Source organism: Prionailurus viverrinus, chromosome A2 (assembly GCF_022837055.1).
Source record: "Prionailurus viverrinus isolate Anna chromosome A2, UM_Priviv_1.0, whole genome shotgun sequence".
Lineage (NCBI taxonomy): Eukaryota > Metazoa > Chordata > Mammalia > Carnivora > Felidae > Prionailurus > Prionailurus viverrinus.
Genome location: NC_062562.1, coordinates 44,633,712 through 44,658,796, shown reverse-complemented (window position 1 = coordinate 44,658,796; position 25,085 = coordinate 44,633,712). Strand labels below are relative to the sequence as shown.

The window sequence follows — 25,085 nt, the reverse complement described above, 5'->3', positions numbered from 1 at the left end:
GCCCCCGTGCGCGGCTGCGGCGGCGCGGGGCGGACTCTCCCCCGGCTGCCCGGGCGCCGCCCTGTCCCAGCCTCCTCTGCGGGTAAACAGACATGGCCGACGAGAGGGATCCGCAGGACGCTGCGCACGACATGGGCAACCACCTGCCACTCCTCCCTGGTAACCTCCCGGGGCCGGTCCTTGGCGGCGGGACGGGGCGAGGCTCGAGCCGTGAGCGGTGCCGCAGGGCTGGGGAGACGGACGGGGTGGAGCACCGAGGCCTGCAGGGGCGCCCCGGGAAGCGGCCTCACCTCAGGCCTTTGGCCAGCGACCTAGTCCTGGCGCTTCTGTCTCATGCTGGATCGCCTCAGGCTATGAACGAGGGTTTTGGACCGGGGAGGGGGTTTGCTCCTAAGGACAGGGACCCTTCCCTCTCCGTCCGTTTTGTGTGCAGAACTTGAGTCCTAGGAAATGGGTTAAAACCAGGGGGATGGAGGGAGGGGATATGGGGGATCTGGTCAGTTTAGCAACCGTTACTTTTTCTGGACTTGTTCCGTTCAGTAAGAATGACAGCTAACAGATGTTAAACGTTTAACGTGTCACGGACCCTGCGGTAAGCGTTTTGCGTGCATTTCTCTGTTTAATTCTCCCCACATAACTTTTCTGATTCCGGTTTGGTAAGTGAGAAATGGATGAGCAGTTTAGTTCAGTGACTTGCCCAAGGTGACACAGTAGCAGCCCCAGGACAGCAGTTTGAGTCTTTTTGTCAGCATAGCCAATGTCGCTTACCCACTTCACTGACAAGACAGTACTAGCATGTTTTTCTCAAGCATGTCTTTCATATGCTTGATTAGAGAGACTTATAAGTGTGATGTTAAATTCAATTTTCTTTTTCCTTTGTTTCGTGAAAATTTGGACCTTGGCTTTATATTGGAATCCTGGACAGAAAAAAAATGCATGGAATAATTGTACAGACTTGTCATGGAAGGCTGTAGAGGATATGCTTTCCAAGAGGTTACCCGACAAACTGGGGCTGTTAGCTGAGTTCCTTCTCTGTGTGCCAGTTAGGTGTTGTGGACCTGAGAAGAGGTATGATACACAGTCTGGAACTTGAGGAGGTCTATAATCTGTATGAGGCAGAAGTTTAGGGCCAGATAAGTTGATGCTCGTATTGTCCTTCAGAGAGATTGGGGTAAAGCATTGTGAGATGGGTCTGGAGACATCCAAAAGCACATACTTAGGATGGGGTTGTGGAAGAGAAGGCCTAGCAGGTAGGTTGTGTTTCAGTTCTGGGGGAGCTTGCGTCTCTTGCCAGTGGGGTTAGGGCTTTTTTCTGTGGGTTGCCAAGAATCAATTGTGGGTTATAGGGAGTTGCCCAAGGAAAGCTTTACTTGGAGGATTAATTTGTCTACTGGGAGTTGTGTGCATTGGAGAAGACTGATTGCATGCCCACCATGTAGGAGGGACCTTTTATATAAAAATAAACCACAGTGGTTGTTCCTGAAGCCAACCTAGCTGAATTGACATAAAGGTAAGTCTGTCAGCCTTTGACTGAAGAGCTGAGCTGTTTATTTCAGAGACATCAGCCCCACTCTGAATGTGCCAAATCCCGTTTCATGGAGGTTACTGATGTTCTGTTGGCATTCATATGCTGCTCCTGCATGAGATGAGTCATCAGACTTCACCCTGATAGTTGTGAATAGTCAGTATGTGTTTTGTTGAAAAGAATAAGGAGTGAGAAGGCCCAGAGAGGTTGTAGATATAATAATTAGGCTTTTGTAAATCATAGGTGAGTTTTGTGAAGAAGCATTGGATTGTCCATAAATTCATGTAGTATGAGTTTTTTTTTTTTCAATTTTTTTAATGCTTATTTATTTTTGAAGGAGAGACAGAGCATGAGTGGGGGAGAAGAGAGAGTTGGAGACGCAGAATCCGAAGCAGGCTTCAGGCTCTGAGCTGTCAGGACAGAGCCCGATACGAGGCTCAAACTCAGAAGGGCTGAGGTCAGGACCTGAGCTGAAGTCAGATGCTTAACCGACTGAGCCACATAGGCTCCCCTATGTAGTATGAGTTGTTTTGAAGAGTAATACTCTTTAAGTGAAAAGGAAGTACTTTAAGATGCAAAGAATCTGTGTTGGCCAAGGGAAACATTAATAAATAAACAGTTGAGTAGGGGGAAGTGGGTTTTGGCCATATTTATGAGAAAGGCTACCGTATATAAGGAAAGCGCTTGAGATTTTTGTTGTTGTTGTTGTTGTTGTTGTTGTTGTTGTTGTTACCTTTTGGTGAAACTTTTGTGTTCTTAGCAAAAATTTGTATGAAGTGTTAGACCACTCACCATTTAAATATAAGTTTAAATAAGTTACACTACTCTCTTTGACAAATCCTAATACCTACGAATTTCTAAGAATTAATAGAAAGTCCAAGGCAATTACTGCATTGGAAAACATTTGTTTTTTTCTTGTCAGAAACCTAGCTGGAGGTAATTTGATTTAAATAGTCTTATACCCAAAAGAAAATGACAATTTTGCATTAACGTTTTATCTATTCAGAAGTGTATTTGGGGCATTTGAAAATACATGAAATATGAGGTCAAAAACGAGATTCACTTTGTCTATGCCAGGATTTCTCAACCTCAGCACTTTTGGTTTTTTTGGCTGGAAAATTCTTTGTTGTGGGGGACTGTCCTGCAGCTTGTGGGATGTTCAGCAGCATCTCTGTCCTCTGCCCACTAGATGCCAGTAGGGCTCCCTAGTTGTGACAACCAAAAATATTTCCATACATTTCCAAATATTCCCTGAGGGGTAAAATCAGCCCTAGTTGAGAACTGCAGATCTAGGATAGGAATTTTACCCACTGGCATTAACAAGACAGACTTCCATTTAGTAGAATAGTGCCTATTTAGTGTAGCTTTTTCTGACTCTCATTTCTATTATCAGTAACATCAGGTTTTTAAAGTAGATAAGTTTAGTTTTCAGAATTTAAAAATTGTGTGTGGGGAAAGTTTTCTAAAATGTTTCCTTTAAAATACGTTTTATGTTTCAAGTGAACTTTATTTTTGAATTTAAAATTCCAAAGCGAAATTCCTATGAAAATGATGACAGACATTTCATTTTTTAATAGTATAGTGACAGCCAGGGAATTGGTGTCACTGCTATGAAAATGTTTTTGCTGGGTACTAATGTTATCTTTTCCTATTTTAATTAAAGGATCTTTCTTCCTTCCTTCTTTCCCTCTTTTCTGTCTTCTCCAAGAATTCTTTAAAGTTAAGAGTTTGAAAGACGTTTAGAGATTGTCTTGTTCCTGCCTGTCATTTTTCAGATGCGGATCATTTCAGGTGAAATGAGTTGTCTAAGTCCTTTTAGTTACTGGCAAGAGAGAAGAAAGGAATCTCTCCTCCATAAGAATTTAAAAAATTTATGTAGATAGTTCCCCTTCAAGGAGTGGGGAGCATAATCCCTCACCTTGTTAAGTGTGACTTTTGCCTAGTAATTGGCTTCCAAAGAGTACAAAGTGGAAAGGAGCAAAGTAGTAACTTTACAGTAGAGAAATCTGACAATCCCTCAGCTAGGTGATCACTGGCAACATCAGCAGTGATAAATCATATTAATAGTATGCACCCTTGATATATGATAAACACAGCCTTTAGCCTCTTGTGATGTTCTCCCCAAAGTACATAACCTCATTGTAATAATAAGAAATATATCAAGCAAATTCTGTTTGAGGGACACTGCAAAATGCCTAAGCAGTACTCAAAACTGTCAAGGCCATCAAAAACAAGGAAAGTTTGAGAAACCAGCCCCGAGGAGTTTAAGGGGATATGACAACTAAATGTCATGTGCTACTCTTGATGGGATCCTGAAACAGAAAAAGGATATTAGATAAAAATAAGGATAGCCAAATAAAATGTGGAGTTTAGTTAATAGTAATGTACCAACACTGATTTTTAGACAAATGTACCATACTAAGAAGTTAGAGGAGAGAGTGTATGGGAGATAAACAGGAAATCTCGGTACTATTTTTGCAGCCTTTATGTAAATTTTAAACTAGTCTTAAAAAAAAAATAGTTGATTTAAAAAAGATGTAGTTAATGGGAGAGCCATACATACACCCAGCCCTTGAGCTGCCTTTTCACAGTACTGTAGAGATTACAATATGCGAGTAGTGTTTAGAAGAAGCCCTCTTCTCTGGGGCTCAGAAGCCTCATGAAAGAACTCTGCATTTGAAGGTGAATATCACTTTGACATTTTCTTGCATCCGTTTTTTCCCTCAAAATCTTCTACTTTTACAGCAGAGAGTGAGGAAGAAGATGAAATTGAAATGGAAGTTGAAGACCAGGATAGCAAAGAAGCCAAAAAACCAAACGTCATAAATTTTGACACCAGTCTGCCAACATCACATACAGTATGTAATTTAGTAGCCGATCTTCTCTAATAGATCCATAAATATAACAGTAGATAGAGGTTTCTAAAAACAAGTAACTGAGTTTAGCATCATTGGATATTACCTCACGGTAGACATTGTGGAGGAGGACGTGCTCTGTTTTCCAGTTGATACCCATACTTAATTAACTCTTATTTTCCAGCAGTTTCATACTATGTCCTCGATTCATACTATGTCCTCATTCTTTGAAGAATTCTCATCCTTCATACGTTTCCTCTTGTGGTAGGGCTACAAAAGTACTTTTTACTTTCTGTACTACTTGGTACCAGGGTGTTAGCTAACATGCTGACATTTTATAGTGGTGATTTGTGATATTTGGACATAGAGTTTTCTTATCTTAGTCAAAATAAAATATTTTGAACTAAAAAATGCTCTTGAATTTGTGTGTGAGACAATCTTCACAAGATAATGGAAATGGAATCAGAATGAGATTTTCACGTGGGATGCTGATACACCAACTTTACTATTTAAATAAATGTTGTACCTATCGTTTATATTTTGTTTAATCTGATTTGTTCTTTGGTCTGTTGAGCTTGTCTTATTATGACATATCTCTGACCGTGTATCATTGTGTTCGTTCTTAAATAGTATCTGGGCTCTGATATGGAAGAATTTCATGGCAGGACTCTGCATGATGACGACAGCTGCCAGGTTATTCCAGTTCTGCCACAGGTGATGATGATCCTGATTCCTGGGCAGACCTTACCTCTTCAGCTCTTTCGTCCTCAGGAAGTCAGCATGGTGCGGAATTTAATTCAGAAAGACAGAACCTTTGCGGTTCTTGCATACAGGTAAAATATTAGAGTGGATTTGCTTAACATACTCTCTTTCATGTAGAGTCACAGCAGAGGTCAGTGTTAAAGCCAAAACTGACTATTATTTTGTATGCACAAGAGATTGGATACGAATGTGAGGTAAGAAATTGTGATGAAAAGACTGAAGGTACAAGTGGGAGTATTTTTATTGTTCTCATTACCATCCAAATCAGATATGTCCTGTCATACACATTAAGCCTTCTGGTAATTGAAATTTTTAAAATCATTAATACTTAATAAAAATTTCTGGAATTGGATTTTCAGTAACTTTCATTATTTAAGGAGAAAGAGGGCTTTTCCATTTTAATGTAAAGGGTTACCTTTACAAAGGAGTGGCTTGTTCTTTTCTTTCTCTCAAAATTCGTACATTGTCACATTATAGACCAGTGGCAAACTGAAGCTGAATTTCAAGTATCCTATAGCACCTGGAGGAAAGCAGCAGTAGAAGCAAGAAATGAATACAGGAATTTCCCACCCCAGTACAATGCTGCTAATAATAACCAGCAGAAATGATGGTCTACTGAAGTAAAAGAATTCCTGGTTTGGGAAACGAGACTTTAAACCCCTACCGATCCTAGATCATCTTCAGTAACTAGAAATCTATTATTTTCCTGAAGTGCTCGAATTGTAATTCTGAAGTTTTATTATATATCTATATTCTCCCATGTGATTTTACAATAAAATTAGGATAGCTTTGCAATAAGGGCTACTTGGTGTAATATTTTTTTCATCATGTGTATTGCTTTTGCCAGCTTTGCATATTTAAAAATTTAATGTTCAAAACTATTTTCTTTTAAAATTTACCTTGGAAGTAATGTACAGGAGAGGGAAGCACAGTTCGGAACAACAGCAGAGATATATGCCTATCGAGAAGAACAGGATTTTGGAATTGAGATAGTGAAAGTGAAAGCAATTGGACGACAAAGGTTCAAAGTTCTTGAGCTAAGAACACAGTCAGATGGGTAAGAAATACCATATATCTTAAAATGTGTATCATTAAATGAGATGGTTTTCTTAGATTTTTTTTCCTATTGTACTGACCCTTGACATTTTTTAACTTTTGATTAGTTGTTCTCTTTCCCTTTGAAGGTATAGCCTAGTGGTTTCCAACTTGGGTATGCATCAGAACCACATGGGAGGTTTTTAAAACTATAGAGGCTTGAGTTTCATTCTCATCTCCCACCCTTAGAGAGTGGTTAACCTGGGGTGAGTCTGCAGCATCTTTTGTCCTGATTTCCAGGTGATTCTCATGTCCCTCCACATTTGAGAATAGTAACATAAACCCAAAGAACAATGTCTTTGGGGATATGGCTTCTTTGAGAATGAAGGCCTCTCTTCAGAGTGAAAAAGGGTGGGGAGGCCACAGGCTTCTTAGCTGTCTGTGCACTCACCAGGACAGCTGTGGTGTTTGCAGCGTTCCTGTGATAGTGAAAGCCACAGTGGTTGCACCTGCGAAGTGCACCATCTGAGCTGTAGGAACCATTTATAGTTAGCGCCCATCTCTGGTGTGAATTTTATATCACTCACAAATGTATTAACTATGTAATAAGTGATCAGTAAATTCTTGTTGTCTCTATACCTTACAAAGTTTAGAAATTCTCTAAGTATAATTGTTTTAACAGTGTGGCATAGCTCTCACGGTTTGAGCTTTTTCACAAGTTAAAGGACCACTAACCTCACTTAAAAAAAAATCCAATTCACCTTGTTTTATCCTTTTAAAAACAAAGCAAAACAAAATATGCATTTGTCCTGATGATTGCATGTTACCTCGTATGAGAGTGGTTCTTAACTCTGGCACATAAGAATCACCTGTGAAGTATTGCAAAGATACAGGTTCTTGGGGTTCACCCAGTCCTAGTGAATTGGTCTCCTAACCAGATCTGACAATTTTATCTGACCTCTGTGTTGAACAGATATGCTCTGAACGTGTAGAACTTCGGAGGTTTTGTCTTGTTTTGTTCTCATGGTGGGCATTTACAAATATCACTGAATTATGTAAGTACAGGTGGGTGAGGCATCCCTTTGGGGCTAGAGAAATGAGGGGTGAGGTGCCAGAGCTCTCAGTGGTGCTCCCCCACCCCCAGAACATTTCACAGTGCAGACTCTCATGGTGTTAACATGTTGTATTGTCATTGCAGGATTGTATGTCTATCTCCCTCAATAGATGAACTGCCTGAGGACAATCAATGATTAACACTTCTGTATGTTCTATAGTTAGGACTATAAATGCCACATGAATGAATCAAACAGTGTCCTCCTGATGGCTGTGTATTGTGATAATTAGCAAACTGTTTTGTTACTACAGATTTTACTAACAGTTCCATATTTAAAGTGCTTCATATCCTCCTTCTTTTAAATCTTTGATTATTTGTGTGAATACTATGTTATAGGAACTATAAAAGAAACTTGGGAGAAAAGTTAGGTTTCTGAGGCTTTCTTGACTTTTGACTGTGGGAAGACTGTTTTGAACACAAGATGGCAGTAGACAATTAACTCTGAAAACAGGTCAAAGACTATGTGTTTGATAGTAGCAAAGATTCACATGAAACTGATAGGGTTAAACAAAACTTGGAAAGGGCACGTTCTGTTATTCTGTAGCCCGCTGCTAAGACCTCTTACAAAAGTGAGTCTTTTTAGTGTAAAAAGGTTCCATGGAGTGAGATTTCTCTGGTTCCACTGCCCCTCTAGCCCTGTAGCTGCCTTCAGTAGAAGTGGTGAGATGGAAGGCACTCTGGAGGTAGATAATCTAGTGCAGTTTTGTCTTTTTCCAAACAAGACAAACAAGTACCAGAGAGGTTAAGTGATTTGCCTGAAGTGATGCGGGTAGTAAGCCACTTTTGGTTGGTTCTGGGCCCCCTCACTTCCAAACTCATGCTCTTTCCACTCTCCCAGAACTCCTCCATAGCCCCTTCGAAACTCAAGCCAATTTCCCTTTCTCCAGTCAAGTAGTGTGAGATAATAGTCATTTGTCTTTTACGTAAGTGACCCTTCATTTATAAAAACTATACGGTTGCCTTCTAACCTTTTCTAAGAGCCTTTATTTCTTTGGCATTTTCTGAACACACGAAAGGGTTTTTTGGTTTTTTAGAAAAATTAAAAAGTGTAAGTATGTCATTGAATCACTGTAGAACCCTTCAGAAATTCCTGAGTATTCCTTTGCATATTGAGAAGAAGAGGAGATTAATACCCTATTTGGAATTATAGAAGTTCTCTTACTTGTGGTAATTGAGACCATTAATCATCAGAATTACTCGAACTATCTAAACCTAATTTGAAAGCAGTTTTTATTGTTCAGCTTTGTTTCTTATAGCAATTTTTCTTAAGTCACATTTCATTGGTTTTTGTAACATTTATATAAATTATGTAACTATAATAACAAAACAACTGCTATAAACATGTTGGGAAGAAACAAAAGTAGCTTACGTTAAAAACAAAGAACCAGCCCTGTGTGTGCAGCTGACCCCAGGCGTGTCTAACAAGAGGAGCAGACAGTGTTGCTCAGGCCTGCAAGGCAATTCAGACAGCTGGCACCACAGACTGATTATTAAAATGATCAGTAAACCAATTTTTCAACAGCATTAATGTTTTTATCCATATACAGCAAAATCTTATGTGATAGTTGAGTTAAACATCATTTTTAATTTAGTTACTGGTGACCTTAAAGAAGAATCGGATTTGTAAACATTTCTGTAGAATGCCACACACTTTTGTTTTAAAAATATGATAACCAAGTATTTGTGTTCATGTGACAGGTGAAGAAAATAAAGATGTTATTGTTTTTAGGAGTTCTAATATAATAACATTTGAACACAGTTTGAACATGTTCGTTTGTTTTAACATTCTGAGAAGTTGTGTAGACATATCTTTGATCTTGCAGGAGAGAAAAGAAGTTAGTGAAATGAGTCTAACCAAGTTAGCTAGTTTCATTTAGTAAGCAGACGTATCAAAATTTCATTCCTCACTTTTTGTAGGTCAGGACCATGATTAATATGAAAAACCACATAAGAATTTCTAAACATAATAAGCAAAGACCTTTTATATATTGAACTTTGGCAATCTGACAGATTTTTGTTCCAGCATTTGAATGTATAATACAGTCTACATTTCAAGAGCTGTACTGTAGGAGATATGCTTCCAGACAAAATAGCTCATAGGTACAGTGTTCCTATTGGCATTTGCTCATGATTAAGATGTTTGCGGTTATGATATTCTCAGATAGCATTCTGGAAATGGTGACTTCACTCTCATGGGAATTTAATTTTTAGATTAAAAGAAGATAATATAATGCATATTTTGATTCTTTGCATTTCAAGTTAAATGTTTGAGAAGGAGAAAAAGAATGCACATAGAAATACAGACTACATGTAATTCTGTAGTCTTTTTTTAGCTGTTCACATAAATGGGTTCTTGATTTTCTCTTTCTTTACTTGCCTACTCCTCCAGTGAGATTAGACTTAAGGGACAAGTGTAACAGCCAGGGAGCAGGTGGAGAGCTGGAAGAGGTGGAGTGTCCAAGAATGTCTGAGAAACTAATTTAGAAGTATCAAGTGGTAATAGATGGTTGTATATTGATTTTTTAAATTTTGTTTCATTAATAAACTCTGTGTTTGTCTGACATGTACAAATCTCACTTTCCATTTTACAGTGAGATTGAAAATCTGTATTTGAGGTTATCTTTGCTATGATTTACGAACGACAGTATTTTCTGAAAATTCTTGCAATAATATTAACGTCAGCATTTGACGAATACTGAAATTTAAGAAAAAAACTGAAAATCTTAGTATTTAAAATTACCCATAATGTTTAGAAACTTAGTAGTTTGAGTTAGTTTATTTTAAAAATGAACACCATGCTTGGTTCTCTTTATTTTAGAATCCAGCAAGCTAAAGTGCAAATTCTTCCCGAGTGTGTGTTGCCTTCAACCATGTCTGCAGTTCAGTTAGAATCCCTCAATAAATGCCAGATATTTCCTTCAAAACCTGTCTCATGGGAAGACCAGTATTCATATAAATGGTGGCAGAAATACCAGAAGGTGAGAAACTAATTTTTTGTGCATCTTCAGAAAATGAAGACAGGTTGCTTTTTTCCTGTATTTGAGAAAGGAACACAAACAAGTCTCATGATTCACTCCCCAGACACCTTCTGTGGTAATACTCTGGCTGCATTTGATCAAAGCTAGAGCTTCTAAAAATTTCATAGGCAGCCATTTACGTAAAAGCAGTTTGCAAAAATAGTCAAATGTCACAGTAATGTAAGGTGTTCTTTTATGCCTATCAGCCGTGTACTAGTTAATAGTTTGTGATTTTTAGTTCTGTGGAAATCTTGCTAAACTCTAATTAGATTACATGTTTGGCTCTTGAATCATAAACACATCACCTTAAGGAGAGGAGAGTTCCAAGTGGTAGTAGTATGTTCCAAATCTTTTAGACTTCTGAAAGCATTTTAGCTCTCTTTTTATATAACATGGTTGACATCACAAAAATTGGCTTGATACTGTGTGCTCTGTGAAAGCACTGCTTGTTTGGGCATTAATTCTCACACATAATCCTTTAGGCTAGATCACTCTTTATCCCAGAAAAAAATTTGATGAAGCCTGTTCCTACTCATTTTTCAGATGTATCAGTTTTGAGTATAAAGTAGTTAATAGTGGAGCACCTGGGTGGCTCAGTTGGTTAAACGTCTGACTCTTCTTCTCCGCTCCGGTCATGATCTCACAGTCATGAGTTCAAGCTTTGCGCTGAGCACAGAGCCTGTGTAAGATTCTCTTTCTCCCTCTGCCCCTCCCCCACTTGTGCTCTCTCTTTCTCTCAAAAAATGAAACCTAAATAAATTTAGAAAGTAGCTAATATTTATGATTTCTGCATAAAGGAAATGATCACTAGTCTTTAAACTTAGAAAAAATCGGCTCTTTGAGGTCTATCTTTTAAAAATATAGAGACATTTCCATTTTAATCTGAAAAGTCTTACGTTGATCAGTCACTCCTTACTCTTTAGGAAGTGGTACAGGTTTTAATTTTGGACAGATTTTCGTAGGATCCTAATTTGATATAAATTAATATAGATAATTGATAAAGGAGTCTTATAAACTAGCCAGTGTACCACCACTTGTAATGTTCCTAAGGTAGAATTCATCCAGTTTTCAGAGAGGACTTTGTGAGGATGGCTCCTTGGGGGGCAGCAGGCTTATAACCAGGTGTCTGTAGGCTTCTTGTTTTTAGTAATCTGTACCTCAGTTGGACAGTCTGAGATATGGTTTTGTGTGTTTTAACAAGCGTTTCTAAAAAGAATCCAATAGGAAATGTAGAGATAGATAGCTTAAGGATTCCCACACAACCTTGAAACTAATATTTTTGAAGATTTAACAGATACGTATGCTTTAACTTTGCAGACAACTTTTCTATAGCTAGGCAGTACTTGTTTCAAACCTGATACAGACACTTCAAATACACTTTTACCTTTGTTTAAGTTTAAGGGTAGAACAGCGGAAGATTTTGCTGTCATGTAGTCATTTTAAATGTCACTGTTGAAATAAGTACGTCAGAGTCAGCTCTGATGTACATGGGCTCCAAGGGAATGGTTTTGGAATTTTTTAAGTCATCTCATGCCCAATAGTGTGTTCAGCACTGGGTGCTGCTGGGGTGTTATGTGGCAAGGAAACTGCATCAAGGTGCTGCCTATGTATTTAAATAATTATGTATTTCAATCACAGGATTGGGTTTTAGGCAATGTAATGTATTTCGATTTATATCATAGTTCTTCCACACTAAGACTGGTTGCTAAAAAGCAACAGTTAAAAAACCCTAACTTAACTCTTGTTGTAAATTTGTAAGCATAGGGTGGGAGTGATTGTAGTTGATTCCTGACTTAAATGCTCTGTACTGGTTGTGTGTCCTGTCTGTGGGTTAAACAAATAAGACTGGTTTTTTACTTCTTGTGTGTATTACTGATTGAATTCTTCTATTCTGTGGCTAAAGAATCTTAGCTTGTCAGGGTGCCTGGGTGGCTCAGTTGGTTGAGCGTCTGACTTCGGCTCAGGTCATGATCTCTCGGTCCATGAGTTCAAGCCCCGCGTCAGACTCTGTGCTGACAGCTCAGAGCCTGGAGCCTGTTTTGGATTCTGTGTCTCCCTCTCTCTCTGACCTCCCCCCCACCCTGCCCCGTTCATGCTCTGTCTCTCTCTGTCTCAAAAATAAATAAATGTTAAAAAAAAAAAAAAAGAATCTTAGCTTGTCATATTAGTTTTGAATTAAGCCTTTGCAGCTCAATTGTCACTGGCAGACCAAGAGCAAGAAAGCCAGAAATGCAAAGACCAAGGAAGCATATGTTTGTTTGGAACCAGGTCCTCTTTCCCCTTTGTGATATTTCTTTAATAATAATCATATTTATTTCTCTAATGATAATATGTATATAATATGTTATTTTCATATTCAGAGTTGCCAAGGACTAAACAGAAGGTGTTCAGGAAGGAGAGAGGTATGAAAGGTTTAAGGAAATACAATTCCTTCATCCCATGTATTTTTCAAATTGTTTAATGGGTTTCCTTCTTTAAAATTTGAGTAAAGTTGCTTAGATTATGAAATTTGGGTCTGGATCACTAGGCCAAGACAAATGGCTAGCTGATCTATTTTGGACTGCACATGACCTAAAAACTCTGTTCTACTTTAGAGAGGCCGCTTTGAGCCACTCACCACGTGAAGGAAAAGGGGTGGTAGGTGCCATTGGCCGGAACTCCATGTGCTTTGATTGATACTGTCTCAGTGGTTCAGCTTACCGTGCCTTTAGCTGGATGCTGACTTATCAGGGACTGGATCACATAACACTGCTTGTCCTAGGACAGATCTAAGGGTCGATTCACTTTATTCAGATCTGACTCTTACATCTCACCAGGATATGAAGCAGTGCATCCATTTGTCTACACGTCTGAGAGGTAGTTAAGGTAGTCAGTATTGGGAGATGCTTAGATGATTCTAAGCCAACTCAAGCTTATGTGGTTGCCAAATACTTTTTCAGCAGAAACGATACTTAAAGGGTCCGGCAGTGTAGCCTTCCTGAGATGTATTCAGTTAACCTTGAAACTGTTTGCACACACTTTTCTTAACATTTGCCCTTGAGAACTGAACATTCCAAATGACAAAATTAAGCTTCCACAAGTATTCCTTTGTAATCTGCCATTCTGACAAGGGTGCATCTGACAAGATGTCCCTAATGATTAAGAAGCTAGCTAGTATAATCAGGGAACACTCTTCCAAAACTCACTTCCATCTGGAAACATTCCTTATTCTGTGATTTGATCTTTGAAACTAATACTTATTTCTTTCCTTTCCTGTCACAGTGCCTTTCACTCTTGGCTGGGTTGATTGTATTGGGATTCTCACAATAAGGAAACTTTTCTTTAACGTACTTGGGAATATGACATACATTTTTAAGTGCACCCCCTCCTAACCCAGACTTTCTCTTTGTTATATAGTCTTATTGTGTTGATGAGAAAAGAGTTGCATATGAAATGTAAAAAGAAATGAAATGTGGAAACCAATTAAAGTGACTGGTGCTTATCTTTCTAGTCTTGCTAAATTTATAAATGGTGCTCATAGGGAGCAGGAGCAGGAAAGAATTGAACACTGGTTCTGGCTCTGAAGAGCAAAGCCCTTGAAAGTGGGCTCACATGTTAGTTTCTCGGTCTTTGAGAATTTCTCTTTGAAGACACAAATATGTTCATTTCTTTCCATTTTGTTAGGTGAAAAGATACACTACTATCCTAGACCTTACTCTCTCTTACAGGAGATTATTCTGTATCAACTTTTGGAGCACTGCTTCCTTGTTTTCAAAGTTGCCCCAGTGTTCACTTCTATGGCTAGGCTACAATTTACATGACCAGTCACCTCTGGATGACAGACCTGCACTAAGTGTTGTATACAAATGACCATCCATACAGGCAAAAATATATAATAAATTTTGGAAGTGGGATTACTGGATGTCAGGGAATCTGCATTCGTAATTTTGACAGATGTTCTTGGAGTACCTTACTAAGGAGGTTGTTCCTGTGTGTAGTCTGACAGCAGTAGTCATCATGGCTTCACACTGTACTATCCAACTTAATTGTTGCTGAACTGATAAGTAAAACACAGAATCTTTTTGGAGGTTTAATTTGAATTTCTTTGGATATGAAATGAGGTATAACATTTTGTGTTGAATTACAATTTGTATTTCCTTTATTAGGAAGTCCCTGTTCATAGTATTTGCTCTTTGTGGGTTTTTAGGAGTCTTTCATATGTTAGGAAACTTACCCTTTGTCTGGAATTAGTAAGTTCCACAAATTTTCCCTGGTTTGTGATTTGTCTTTTGACTTTGTCTTTGGTGTCCCACAGAAGGGTTTTTTTTTTTTTTTCCTTAGGTAGTTAAATTTACCTTTTTTGTTAATGCTTCTGTATTCTGAATTATAGCTAGAAATTACTTCCTCATACAAAGGAATTTTTTTTTAAATGTTTAGAATGTAATCTTTTACTTTTGACTTTGATTTCATTGCTTTTTAATGTCATCAAAACTTTTTAAGCTTTTATCCACATATAGTTTATCCTGGTATGAATTCAACTCCACTTTTTTTTCCAGATGGCTCTTCATTGTCCTATTACCATTTTCTGAAAAGCCCCTATTTTCCTTCACTGATACAAGGTGCCCCCTTACCATAGACCAAATTCATGTTTTTTATTTTACTTTTCTTCTGCTTTGTTGTCAGTCTCTTTATGTACCTCCATTAACACTTTTCTAACTGTTGACAATTTTTAATTTTTGTAAATAAATATATGACTGGTATATATTACTGGTCTTTTCTTTTTTCAAGGTCTCGCTGGCTACTACTGCTTTACCTTTCCATGGGAACTTGTCTACGAAGACAACTTTTTGCTTTGTCCCAGAATAGTAACAGTAGCAGTAAGACAGTAACATTTGTTGGCTTTTTTTATGTTAGAGGAAAAAAGGTCTTGAGAGCTTAGGCTGTGTGTAGTCAGGGACTTCCTTGGACAGAGCAGTGATTTCCCAGGCATATGTTATATCCTTGTAATTGTGTATCTGCCATTAGTAGTTTAGCAGTCTCGGAGCAGGAAAGAGCATACCCTTGCATTCCTGGGATAAATTATTTTTATTATTTACATTGCTGATGCTGATGGGATTTAATACAACAAATGACCACCTTTGACCATTGTGTATATCAGTGGCAATGATGTATTATTCATGTTTCGCCTTTTACATTGCTTTTCTGATTTTATTACTCTTCAAAGAGCCATTGAAGTGGAATTTCACATTTGTTTAACATTCCACATTGTTGGAAGGCAAATCTGAAGCAGGGTTTACAATGGAAGAATGTGATGGATTGCCTTCAGGGAACAGATTCATTTTCAGGGCCTTTCTGCCTGCTTTCCATAGTAAATCCTGTTCCCAGAGTGAATACTTCTTTACTAGAGAATCATACTTCGGTCACTTGTAAGCACCTAACTTTTAGGCTAGTACTAAAAATTTTTTTGAAGAGTAGCCCTTTTATGAAGTAAATTGTGGTGTTGATACATGTGAAGAATGCTCATAAATTGCCAGAACTTGCCATCAGTGTTACCCAGATAGAAGACAGGAGCCATTGACATTGTGCCAGAAGTCTAAACTGGGACTCTTAAACTTGAGATATTGAAATGGCTTAAATTTGGGCGTTGGCTCAAAAGCTAGCTGTAGTTTGCATAGTTGACTGTATAAAGCACATCACAAATATTAAGGATAAAAATGTAATGGATCTGTAAGTAGAACTTTAGAATCTGTCAAGATAATCCTGAAAAAGAATTTTATTGATGTTCTCACTTTAAAAAGTTACAGAACTGAGACACATGAGTTGCAGTGTGTTCACATTCACAAAGGATGCAGGGTGGCGGGCGAATGGTAAGGATCCTGACCCGCTGCATTGCTCTTAATACACTAGTGTGCCACATTCTGTTCTCTATCTGTTACAGTGGGAAGTCATGTTTACAATATGAATAAATTACTTTGGTTTCTCTTTATCTTGACATGGATGCCAAGTAAAATGCTACACTTTTGTAATATAAAAATGATCATTCTGATGTGTAAAGTATATACTAATAACTGAGTTGGGAGTGTGTAGTGTGTCAGTCTGCCAGACCGAAGCTTTGTTGGATTTTTGTCACTTTGTAATTCTAAGTATACAGCTAGAAAGTAAGCTGCTCTGCAAGAAAATGTATGCTCCAATGATTTTGGCCTTTTTTTGTTTTAGTCACTGGTATGTATACTCCCAGTGTGTAAAGATAATGCCTGACACCTACGTACTGGGTGCTCAGAATATTGCTTGAATGAATAATGGTCACACTCAGACTCCCTGGATGCACAGCCTAGCAGCTCCCCATTTACCGTGACTTTGGGCAAGTTTTACCATCCTTCTTTGCCTGTTTCCTTTTTCAAATGGGGATGATAATACTACCAACCTTAAAGAATTATTTTAAGACCAATAAAGTGGTTGCCATTGCTATTACTACATATTCACAGTTACTTGAAAGACTGTTGTAGTTCTTTATTCTGTGTGCTTATTCTGTAGCATTTATTTGGAGTGTGACAAAATTCTTTAGCCTTAGTTTTTGGTCTTAAAAGTAAAGAACTGATTGGAGAGTAACTTAAGTGCCTTACAATCTGGCTCCTCTGGCTTAAATCACTTTTTGAACATGTACTTGGAGGCCATCCCAGACCCGTCTTTTGGTAGATTGAAATATAAGAAAGATGAGATTGAGCCAAAACTTCCTCTCATTAAAGAATCCATTGGTTTGAGCTTTAGTGGATGAGCCTTGAGAAACAAGTCCATCCTCACCCATGTAGTAGTTCCCTAAAATTATTTAAAAGAAAGTACCACGTCCCCTTGAGAGGCAGCTCCAAACTAAACATCCCTAATGCAAACCGTTGACCTCCTCTTAGCATCCTTGCCCCTGACAATTAAAGTTCCCATTTCTGACTGTCACAGAAGGGTAACATTATTGTCTCTTCTTAGATTCTGGACATCTTCTAGCATAAGATTGCAGGGAGAGTAGGGTGTGAGCTCTGCAGCACATTGGTTAGTTCATCTATCAGCTGAGTCCCCCAAGTCTTTTTCACATGTGTGGTGTACCCATGTTTCCTCATTTCATGCCCATTCATTTGGTCATGCAGGTGCAAGCACAGGATTTCCCTTTCATTCTGTTAAATCTTACAGCTTGCTTTTCTTGTTCTATTCTGGGACAGTCCTTTTTGAGCCACCTTACTCCTTTCCCACCCACTTTTCGTGTGTCATGCCCCACGTTAACAGTTTACAAAATTATGAATGTCTGTACTTACATAGGTTTTGTTTTCTTTATTGAGGAAGATGTAATCATTCATTATGCTCTGTAGGTTTGATATGCCTTGTTTGATCAGGTGCAAAGTATCCCCTAGTGTATTACATATTCTAATGTATTCATTGTTCGTTGACATTTAGGTTGTTTACAATTTGTTCCTAATAGCACTGCTATAGCGCATTCCCAATCATATTTTTTGTGTCCTGTAGAATACTTCTCTTCCCAAACTTTTTTAGGAGTTCTTACACACTTCTTCTTCCAGGTGAACTTTAAGTTATGCTTCTAAATTCCAATCTCATTGGTATTATTACACTGAATATGTGCTTTGAGGACTCACATTTTAATTATTGAGTCTTCCCATCAAAAACAGAAATTCTACTGGAATTTAACTCACATTTTTCTATGGATTTAGGCATGCTTGCATTTGGATTCTAAAATACAACAATTGGAAGAGCTACCCAGTGGTTTTTCCCTTTCCCGGAGTTCTATGAAATGGGGGACTTCATCCTGGACTCTCAAGTTATGATCATTTTTTTTCTTAGAATGGGCTCATTTATTATATGTGCCTCTACAGTAATTCACTTTAAAGCCATTTAAAGTTTTACACAAAGACAATTTGGATTATATTTTTAGTTTCCCTGCATATACTGAACAAATGATTAATAGGCATATAATGTGATAGGTTATGCTGTAACATAACTACATTTAGTCACTCTTCAAGTTCATCATAACTTCACTAAGTTATCCTCAGCATTAAAATGTTAAACCATCCCAGTAAGAATGAGAATTCTACTTGCAGTATAAATTGAAAGCTGTAAAACCATGATTGTCACATTTAGTAGGTAATGAATCATCTGTTAATAGGGTTATCTACAAAATTTTTCCATATTTTTGAATTTAGAACATATTTCCCAGGGCCAAAATCAGTTTTCAAATACTGTTCTTTCCACCAGAAGAATCTATATAGAGTTTAAGTGACTTTTTTTCTGTTTTCAGAGAAAGTTTCATTGTGCAAATTTGACTTCATGGCCTCGCTGGCTGTATTCCTTATATGATGCTGTAAGTATTACCTTGTACTTTTTTATCTCTAGGGTAAGCCTTGTCATAATCAAGGGTCATTAGAATGAAACATGGGCTTTCCTACTCAGCGGTATCTCATTTTCAGAACTAATGCCCTTCTTTACATTTAAGTAGAATGCAAAGGAATCAAATTCTGCTGGATTTACTTCCCTTTTATAGAATTTTTCGTTTTCCCAGTTTCTAGTGGCTTATAAATTCAGGACAAGGTAATGAGATGTTTTAGGGTCTATTAAGGATTTGAAATGTGTTAAGTGGTAGGTAGGTTTCGAAAATTAAAGAATCCCGTAACAGTGTTTTGTTTTTTTTCCTAAACAAGTAGATGAACTTAGGTCTCCTGACCCGTTAGTCTACTGCATCCACCAGTGTTCTTTCTCCTCAAATTGTCGTACTTAGGCATCACCATACCTTGCATAACTTAGTAAGAGGCAGACTGGAAGTGTTCAAAGAATCTGGGTTTTAGACACAAAGACTTTTAAAAGCCTGACTTCTATCATTTTCCATATGGTTTGAGGCAAACCATTACCTATCTCAATAAATTCAGTTTTTAAAATGGGGAGAGTGATAGTTATTGTACTTGGCACACAGTAGGCATTCAACAAATGTTAGTCATTTCCCTTAGTGAACCCCCTCACCTAAGACTTGGAATCTTAGGAAGAGTAAATACTGAAATTTGAGCACTTCTCACAAGCACAACAGCAAGAAACGACAGTTCACTCTGCCCTTCAGCGCTTTGGGCCATTACAAATGCGCCACAGACAAGTGTTTTTTGCAGACACCTGTGAAAAGACAGGAAGCACTCTTGTGTACTAAATGGGTGCCAAGTAAGGTGTAAATAGCAAGTGCTCCTGTAATTTATAGGGGCCGCTATCCCTGTGGACAGAGTCAGGAAAGCCTTCCTAGAAAAAGGGGGAAGAGAGGCCAATTCCACACAGTTCGTAAGAAAACACCTAGAAGGCAGCAGGTCAGGATCACGTGCCACTACAAAGACAGTGCAGGACAGAAGCCTGGAAGGCCACCTTAGTGCCAGGTGGAGGAGCCGGGGCCGTGACCATCTGTGCACGAGACAACAGAGTTGAAACCGGGACTTGGATTTTAGTACATAGAGTGAGGACTTACATTGAAACTCTAGCTGAAAATCTGGCAGTAAATTGTAAAAAGTCTGTGAACCTTATTATGGCTGCTTTTACTTTAAACAAGGAAACTTTAATGGATAGAATTAAGAAACAGCTCCGTGAATGGGACGAAAATCTAAAAGACGATTCTCTTCCTTCAAATCCAATAGGTACGAAAAGTCTGCTTCCTTCCTGTGGCTTTTGTTTTACTAAAATTACTGTTTTCTGTGTAATGAAACCAAAAATTTTAGTTTCATAGTTTTATTCTGAAAAGCATACACATTTGTCTTGAGCAGTTTAAAAGAAAGTATTTTAGTGAATTGTAGCAAAGCTCTTAAATTCTGTGAGCACTCTAATTTTAGGCAGTTTTCCTATTCTGCACAACTTGCAGTAACTAGCTCTTATCGAAAAACTTGAGCGTTAACACTTTCCTTTCCCTGTTCTTTAAGGTGGCATTAAATATGACCCGAGTTCTAGGACTTATGTAGCTTATGTACACACTGTTTATTAGGTAGTTACCATAGCCATTTTTCTAGTCTTTGAGGAAATTCTATTAACATGGGCTTGATTTTCATGTTTAAAATACATTTATAAAACCAATTATAAGAAGTTAATTTTAGAACTTCCTAAGAGTATATACTTGATAGCTAGTATACTTTCGTATTGTTTATGTGAAATATGTTGTGAATGCTATAGGGAGGGTTTATTTCAAAAAGACATTATTTATTATCTGCTTTATAAAACTTGAAAAACCACCATGTCTTTAAGATTTTTCTTACAGAGTAGCTGCTTGTCTTCCTATCGATGATGTATTAAGGATTCAGCTCCTTAAAATTGGTAGTGCCATCCAACGACTCCGCTGTGAACTAGATATTATGAATAAAGTAAGTCACCATGTTCATGACACCTGTGTCTTAGGCTAGATTATCTGTGGGATCCAGTCATGCAGTTAGAAAACTAATTGTTTGCTAGTTTTATATAATTTACATTTTTTATTTTTTTAATATTTATTTTTGAGAGAGCATGAGTGGGGGAGGGGCAGAGAAAGAGGGAAACAGAATCTGAAACAGGCTCAGAGCTTTCAGGACAGAGCCTGACACTGGGCTCCAACTCAAAAGCAGTGAGATCATGACCTGAGCCAAAATCAAGAATCAGATGCTTAACTGACTGAGCCCCCCTCCAAGCATCCCTACATTAAAAATATTTAAAGAATAATTTAGACATTTCATTTGGGATCACACATACATTCAGATTGTTTTTACATCCTTTAAACGTTTCAAGTTTGATTTGTATGTGGAGCATATGTGGTTATATATATATATGTCACTGTCCTATAAAGTCATTAGTTTTAGAAATGAGTATGTGTCACTTTCTCTAAAAACTGTAGTTTTTAATGATTGGAAGGAAAACGTTATTCAGAGGGATCAGTACTCTCTCTAAAGTTTCTTGATGAGCTATGTAATTACATAATTAAACAAACGTGAGTTTTCCCCACTAATTTTCCCTTAAACTTTTTAGTGTACATCTCTTTGCTGTAAACAATGTCAAGAAACAGAAATAACAACCAAAAATGAAATATTCAGGTGAGAGCTTTATTACATTTTTAGTGTACTTCTGGATATATTTTCCCAACTCCTATAACAGAATTATAGTCAAGACTATATATCCATTCTCCATATATTTCCCTCCATTAAATTACAGTCATTTCAGCAAATGAAATAGGAGGGGGTTAAGATACCCTTCCTGATTGGGTACTCAGCAGCAATAGTTATGTAAGGTATTAATCAGCATGGTCAAGTCAATTATAAGGGGGCAATCCTTTCTTCCCCATTCCTGCTTGAAAATCTGTGTATCTTTTTAGTGAATAAGGATAACATGAATGCTTTAGGCTAGTATCTTACACTCAGGGCCAAAGGTAAAGTAGGACATGCTTCTGAACATGTACTGCTACTGCAAATAGGACACTATTGTGTAGGACAATAGAGAAATTGTTGTCTACAGAGTAATCAGCAGCCCAAGGATGACCAAAAGGACATTTTCACTGTACTCCCTCTGTGAAAGACTCCTTTAGATGAAGTTTAACTCATTTTACAAACGTGTAGACTGAAACTGGGCTGACTGCCAACCTCCTGTTTTCATAACGGGATTCTAAGCTATTCCCTCTTATAACCTCATTAGACATTTCTTTCTTCCCATTTTGACTTATCCTCTGTGCTGATTCTCTCTTGTAGTTTATCGTTATGTGGGCCGATGGCAGCTTACGTGAATCCTCATGGATACGTGCATGAGACGCTTACTGTGTATAAGGCTTGCAACTTGAATCTGATAGGTCGACCTTCTACAGAGCACAGCTGGTTTCCTGGGTAATGTGGTGGTGGTTACTTTTTTTTTTTTTGGTTTTGCTGCCTTAACTGGGCAGAAAAAATCCAGAGTTCTAAGCAGAGTTGTTAGAATTATAATCGAAAATAGACACTAAGATGAATAATTCTATTTAAATGCTGTTCGTTTTGAGAATGGCTAGTAACAGTATTTTTGCATAGTCTCACTAAATGTATAGTTGGAAAGTTGGCAACTGCAGTTATCCTTAAATAATCCAGACCTCTTTCATTTTAGCTCATTCTGAAAATCAGCTGGCTTATGACCCAGCAAAACTGTATCTGAACCAGTATATTCCGTAATGTGTCAAACCAGAGAATATCCCAAGCAGTAATAGACAAAACAGATGCAGAAACCATTTAGTCCTGGTTTTGCTGAATGGCCTCCAAAGTATGAGCCTGATACAGCACCACTTGGAAACTTGTTAGGGTTGTTGAAAATACTATTAAGGCTGAGGAAAGTCTAAGTAGTCAGAGGTAAGCTGAGTATGGATTAGTGGGTATACTTGCCATTTTGGACTTAGGACCATGTGACTCGAACTGTCCAATCTTACTTGATACAAAACTAGAATTAAGAGATATACCCTAAGGAAGTAAGAAATGGTTTGGTTGATTTTTCTAGTTACAGTTTGACTCTTCTGACAAAATCATTCTTACTGTAGACAGGTCTCTCTCCATCCTACCCCCCCATTTTGACTTGACACCAGTATATTTATGGAGGTGGTTGGTTGGTGTTTTCTAACATGACTGCAATATGAAACCACCAGGGAAAAGTACCTGTGAGTTAATCCACATTAACAAGATTAGTTTTACACAGCTTAAGAGCACAGTCAAAATTACAGAATTTGGCTCTGTCTTCCTAACAGATTTACCGTGATAGCTTGGGATACAAAAATGTGTTTCCTTACCTGATACCTTTTTTTAAATTTTCTAGGTACGCCTGGACTATCGCCCAGTGTAGGATCTGTGCAAGCCATATTGGATGGAAATTTACAGCCACCAAAAAAGACATGTCACCTCAGAAGTTTTGGGGTTTGACTCGATCTGCTCTGTTGCCCACAATCCCAGACACTGAAGATGAGATAAGTCCAGACAAAGTAATACTTTGCTTGTAAACAAATACATTAGGGATAAAGTTATTTATCAAGTTGGTCTTCTAAAAATCAGATCTGCTTTGGAAATTCCTGCTTTTGATGCATACCTAAGTTAAAAAGCAACATTACATGGAAGGTTCCAAATGGTATTTGAAGATTTAAATTAAAATTAGGAATATCTACTTTAGTACCTTGGTACCATTATACTCTGGCTTGCCAGAATGTCCCTGATAGGACATGAAGTCCTCACTGAAAGTGATGGTTTCCTGCAGAAAACATAGTTGAAATTCCTCTTTTTGAAAGAGGCAAAGAAGAAAGGCTTTAATTTTCTTTAGTTTCTCTCATACTGATTTGTAAATTTTGAAAATATTAAAGAGTTAAAATACACAATTTGAGCCCCAAAAAAGTGTTCATTTCCTTATGTATTTGTTAGTGAAAAACAACAACTTATGTATTTACTCTTTAATTTGAACCTAAACTACTATGGAGCAGGGATGCTAAAACATACCCTGTTCAGTAAGGCTCCAAGTGACAGTGACTCTATTTTGTAAGCAATTTTGTTCCATGTAACTTGAAAAAAATTGTAAGTAAACTTTAAGAGCAAACAATATTACACATCCTCATTGTTTAAATAATGTAAAATATTTACTCACAAGCCAATAATTTAAGATGAAGTTCTAGATAGACTGATTTGCTACCTACCTCTTTGCTTATATGTTCAAGTGTTTTTTTGGATCCTTTCACATTTGTGTAATTTTGATATTCCTTCACTGCTTTACAGAATTAACTGGGAAAAAAGTTCAACCAAGGGGGGAAAAATGTATGAGGCCCAGCCAAAAGCAGACTGTTAAAATCTGTGATGTAATATATTATTTTCTTTTACCAAACATGCCATGGCTGTGACTGCCTAGACTTAAAACATCAACTGAATCTCATGCTGCATTATTTATATACAGGAAGTAAATGAAACGCAACTCAAGAATGCTGTCAGTTCTTTAAGAGTATATGCCAAGATTGTAGTTTTTTTTCCTAAGCTATTACTACTACTGAGAACATTGGGTTTATAGGACTGTACTAGTTCTTCAGTCTTACACTAAACTAAAACTTATTTCCAATAGCAAAGCACATCTCTACACTGAAACCAGTCACAGAGAAGGAACGCTGCTTTTACTTTTGCCATCTGAAAGGTGTAACCTCAGAATGTTCTATTTTGTTTACTGACACTTGCAAATAAAAGTTTCTGATATTTAAAAAAAAAAAAACAACAAAAAAAGCATATAACACTATTTTTAAGTGGGACTTAAATTACCTATCTGGCTACACAAAAATAAAATGTCACAATGTTGAAATAATACGTTGCACCCATTTACCTACTGAAAACATTTAGAGCTCAAACCTTTTACTTTAAAAGACCATGTGTGCAGGGGCACCTGGGTGGCTTAGTCGGTTAAGCGTCTCTCACACCTCATGAGCTCGAGCCCCACGTCGGGCTCTGTGCGGACAGCTCGGAGCCTGCTTTGGATTCTGTGTCCCTTTCTCTCAAATATAAACAAAGAAACATTAAAAAAAGAAATTAAAAGACCATATGTACAGGCCTGTTCACGGACATTATAATGTAGGCCACATCTTTAAAAAGTTAACACTGACCTTAATTTGTCAGTATGTAGAATATGTGTATGTGTAATGATATATACTGTCACATACCACACACATTTCTCTTCCAATTCCAAAGGGAATGTTTATTAAAATAATAGGCTCAAGAGTAACTGTCAAGCCAATCTTTCTCAGGCCTAGCATGCATAAATTATGACAAAAGTATCAACTACGTACTAAAACA

General features: G+C 37.6%; 1 protein-coding gene across 1 annotated transcript; it reads left to right on the top strand.

Annotated features, from left to right (window-relative positions):
• Window positions 1-46: 46 nt before the first annotated feature.
• Window positions 47-23,635, top strand: CRBN (cereblon). The gene is made up of 11 exons (XM_047834053.1): window positions 47-159; window positions 4,271-4,383; window positions 5,011-5,213; window positions 6,050-6,199; window positions 10,110-10,269; window positions 18,584-18,646; window positions 19,865-19,949; window positions 20,548-20,663; window positions 21,298-21,362; window positions 22,011-22,142; window positions 23,089-23,635. Exons 1-11 carry the CDS (start codon window positions 93-95, stop codon window positions 23,267-23,269), a joined length of 1,335 nt encoding a protein of 444 aa, XP_047690009.1. The 5' UTR covers window positions 47-92; the 3' UTR covers window positions 23,270-23,635.
• Window positions 23,636-25,085: the final 1,450 nt, after the last annotated feature.